General features: G+C 39.3%; 1 protein-coding gene across 1 annotated transcript; it reads right to left on the bottom strand.

The window, feature by feature from the left end:
• Positions 1-1,032: 1,032 nt before the first annotated feature.
• On the bottom strand, positions 1,033-3,701 carry CYTL1 (cytokine like 1). Its single transcript, XM_062493374.1, has 4 exons — positions 3,543-3,701; positions 3,392-3,436; positions 1,891-2,019; positions 1,033-1,721 (listed from the first exon to the last, which is right to left on the bottom strand). Exons 1-4 carry the CDS (start codon positions 3,684-3,686, stop codon positions 1,638-1,640), a joined length of 402 nt encoding a protein of 133 aa, XP_062349358.1. The 5' UTR covers positions 3,687-3,701; the 3' UTR covers positions 1,033-1,637.
• Positions 3,702-4,014: the final 313 nt, after the last annotated feature.

Genomic DNA, 4,014 nt, shown 5'->3' with positions numbered 1-4,014 from the left:
GAGACACTTGAATAAAACCACTGTGGGCAGAATGGCTCATCTAAAGGATCAGTAGGGGTAGTATACAAGGACTTAATCTTCAAGAGGGAATTATGAAGTCTGTTAGGCACATTCTTTGAATGTACACTTAGAATTGAAACAAACTGGAAAGAAAAGCACTTATTTATTTCTTCCCCCTGTACCTCCCCTGGGTCAGATTTTACCACCCTTATTCTATGACTCGAAAGGACAGTAACATTTTCTACAGCTAAAATCAGACTAGTAGTTTTAACAAAACAAGGTGATTCCTTAATAAAGAAAAAACCCTTTCCTGCCCATCCCCAAACACTTTTTGCTTTGAATTAATCTTATTATTCACTTATTTACATAACAGTTGTCAAACAGGTTGATTTGTACCATCAGGATGTCAACTAGAGGAGCTGTGATTGTCACGTAAACACCCAGTTATTGAAGATGGGGTTTTTATAGAACATGATGAGACCACCGACCAAGTCACCAGGTTGGCAGTGCTGTAGGTGAACACTCAATAAATACTATTCTGGAGAGACAGGAATTACTTGCACTGGAGGAAGGAAGGGATTCTCTGAGGTAGAAGCCACTACTTCCAAGAATATGGGTAAGATACTTCCTGTTCTTGGCACCAAAGAGCTGTTGGTTGTGAAGATCTCATGTGCTGCATATTCTGAAGACATCCACGACTCTGGAATTACTGTCTGGAAGTTTTGTTAACCCTGCTAGCTCTATGGCTTATGTACCAAAAAACACTCCGAAATTTTAAAATTTTAATAAACTTTCTGAGCCTCTGGCTTAGAATTTACACTCTTAAAACCCAGAAATACTATCAAAAACAAATCACTAATTTCATCAAACAAATTGTTTGTAGTGTAGAAAAACACTTCTAATAGAAACTTACACATTGTCAAATCATGTAGACACAACAAAGTTTGCCTTGCTATGGAAACAAAGGTTATGCTGGGAAAATCAACTTGCAAGTGCCTGTGAAAAATAAGTTTATAAGAATGACACCTTTCAGCTTGATCTTGAAAGACATATTGCAACACAAGCATCTTGGATTAGAGGATTGTTTTTATTTAGTTCTCCACAGAGACATGTTTCTTTCACCTCTATTCTCACAAATCTGACACCAAAAACTATCAAGATATATATATGAGCTATACAGACAGAGAAATCTGCCACTACAGAATTACTCTTCCTCTAACAAATATTCTAAGAAAAACAAATATGGTCCCTTCCAGGTATATCTAATATAAGAAAAACAGCAAAGACAAGAGAGAATGTATATATGAGTCTAGTTATTCATAAAGAGTAAAAATAAAAAAAAAATCTAGTTTCTGATGTTTAAACAAAACATACTTTATACATTTGGCTAAGCTGAAATATCGTAACTTGCCAAACGAAAAACTGCTCCCTAATGGTAGGTTCCCTAGCAGCTCAGTAGGTATGCAAGGCATGCAATTCATTTCCTGCCAAGGCAGAGAAAAATGGGCAGGTCTGAGATTATATTGCTAGTGTGCTTGAAAAAGATCTTAGTTGTTAATGTTATAGACTGCATATACATATTTGATTTTTGGTCTCCTTGAAACTTTCCCAGGTATAACTTTTGGGTTAACTGTCTTTTAGTTCTCAGTGATGGAGTGTTCAATGGGAGGTGAAATAGGAATTTCCAGGGCATTACAGTCATCAGTGAGGAACACCAGGTCCTGGAGAAACAAAAAAAAAAAAAAAAAAAAAAAAGAAGGCTAAGATTTATAAGGAGGAAGGCAGCAGATAGCAGCTTGGCCCAGATCCAGTGTGGGTGGTCAAGGGACAGTGTGGGGACAGGCTGGGCTAAAAGCAGGGATTTGTCCCAGTTGGTGCATCTTGACCTACCCTTCTGCAGTAGGAGATCAAGATGGTGTACAGGCTCCGGGCTTTTTCCTTCAGTTCATTCACTTCAACCACTCTGTCACATCCAGGGTAGGCCACAAAATCACGGAGTTTTGCCAACACACAGTAATTCTGCAAAGCACGCAAAAGCGATCTGTGTAACCCTGCACAAATACAGGTTTATGTTCCTCATCCGCCACTTCCAAAATTCTTACTGCTCTGTGGGAACCTTGAATTCCTACCTCTATGTACATGTAGTCTATGCAACCTTTAGTCAGGCAAATTAATCATCAGTATTTTATAGCAAAAGATGTTTGGTCCAAATAAGTGCTTGGAAAATTGCATATATACAGTTTTAGTCTGCCAGCTTATTTTTCACGTGCTTTAGGAGGCAGCAGCACCAGTACAATCAAATCTGCTCCCATAGCAGGTGGAGTATTCTACAGAATAGATGCACTGTCTCACTTTTTAGACAGCACCTGATTTAGCAGATGAATAGATTATCCAGATTTCACAGACTTGATTCCTCCATTTCTGTGCAGTAGGAGAAACCGTGACTACCAGCCTTGAAGTTTGCAATGTAATTTTTTACCTCAAACTTGGTGTTATCGAAACACAGACAACATGAACTTCACAACATCCTTGTGAAGCAGGTAAATAAATGCCTCAGCTTTTGCTTTAAATCCAGGGAAACTGAGGCACTAGAATGGCATTTCTTGGTCTTTGCCATGATGTGAGACACTGGAAGCTCTGGAGTTGGGATCTGGAGCATCCTGAATTACAAAGCTTGGTGTAGTTGCTTATAGAAAAACGTGTCCAAAATTTATTTCGTCTGATATTTTCTATTGTTTATTCACTCTGTTGGACACTGGAAGAACAAGCAAAATACATAAAATATCTCACTGAAGAACACTATGACACGAACTGTGTGTGCAGGTTGCTATTTTCTTAGCTGAGAGACAACTATAGCTTTTTTTCCTCTGTATCACACTTCCATATCCTCAGGCACACTTTTTCTTTCTGTATTCAACAAGTAGCTTTTTAAAAGAGAAAAAGCCAACAAAGTATTCCTGCATAGCTTTTTATTAAAACTAGATGCCAAAAACCACTCAGGACACAAAATGAAGTAGATTTATGGGGTGAAGAAAGTTAATTCTACATTTCTTCTTTTACGCTATTGTTCAAAGTTTTGTTGCACTTATTTAACTTCTGAAAAGGCTCTGTTACAGTAAATAAATTTTGTGCATATGGTAATAATTTAAAAATATTGATTTTCAAATTTTAAAATTTTTAATCAAGTAAAGTCTCACAAAGTCCATAGGGACTTTATTAAAGTTCAAACTGAGGTTTGATTTTTTTTTTTTTGGTCACTCATCTATCTGGCTAATTAAACTTTTAAAAATCCTTTTAAATCCCTCCTCTGGGGTATAATATTAAGAGTTATTCTCACTTTTCGTTAACTGCTTTTACTGCACAAGAATGAGAAAAAAGTGTGCAAACTTACGTGGATGTCCAAGTACAGCCTGGGCAGCATCTCCACACACGAGTCCTGTTGGAAAGAGGAAAGACCCGTCGCGATTTTGTTTTGAGAGAAATCTGTCTCAAAAGTGGCAGCCTGCAGTGTCTGTGCAGGAGCAGCTTTTAGGTGGACTCACCACAGTTTTGGAGGTCTGCAGCTCCTTAAAGGACTCTGTGATTTCCTTGCTCAGAGACAAGACCCTCGAGTAACAAGTTGGAGGGGCTGTGCTGGCTAGCAGGGCAGTGGAGAGCAGAGCAGCCAGGAGCAGCAGCATCTTCATCGTGGGGAGCTCGTCCAAGAGAGGGGCAAGGGACAGAAAACAATCACTGCCACTGGTTAGGTACGTATTGCTGAGCGCCAACGAGTAAGTTGGACAAATCAGCCCTCAATTAAATAGTCTGCTGCATGAACAGGAGGAAATGTCTGGGGGTGGTCCGAGCAGAGATTGCTGCCGGCTTAAATTTCCTGCCAACCTACGGAGGCAGAGCTGTGAGCGCTTTCCTGCCCGGAGCAGGGAAAGAGGGAATGAGGGGAACGAAAACAAACACCACTGGCTCTTTTCATTCCAGAAAGAAAGCAACCTAGTGAGCATCTCAAATAACAGAAAT

This window comes from Cinclus cinclus, chromosome 5 (genome assembly GCF_963662255.1).
Source record: "Cinclus cinclus chromosome 5, bCinCin1.1, whole genome shotgun sequence".
In the NCBI taxonomy this organism is placed as follows: Eukaryota; Metazoa; Chordata; class Aves; order Passeriformes; family Cinclidae; genus Cinclus; species Cinclus cinclus.
The sequence above is the reverse complement of the archived record's forward strand: the minus strand, read 5'-3'. Positions and strand labels throughout refer to the sequence as shown.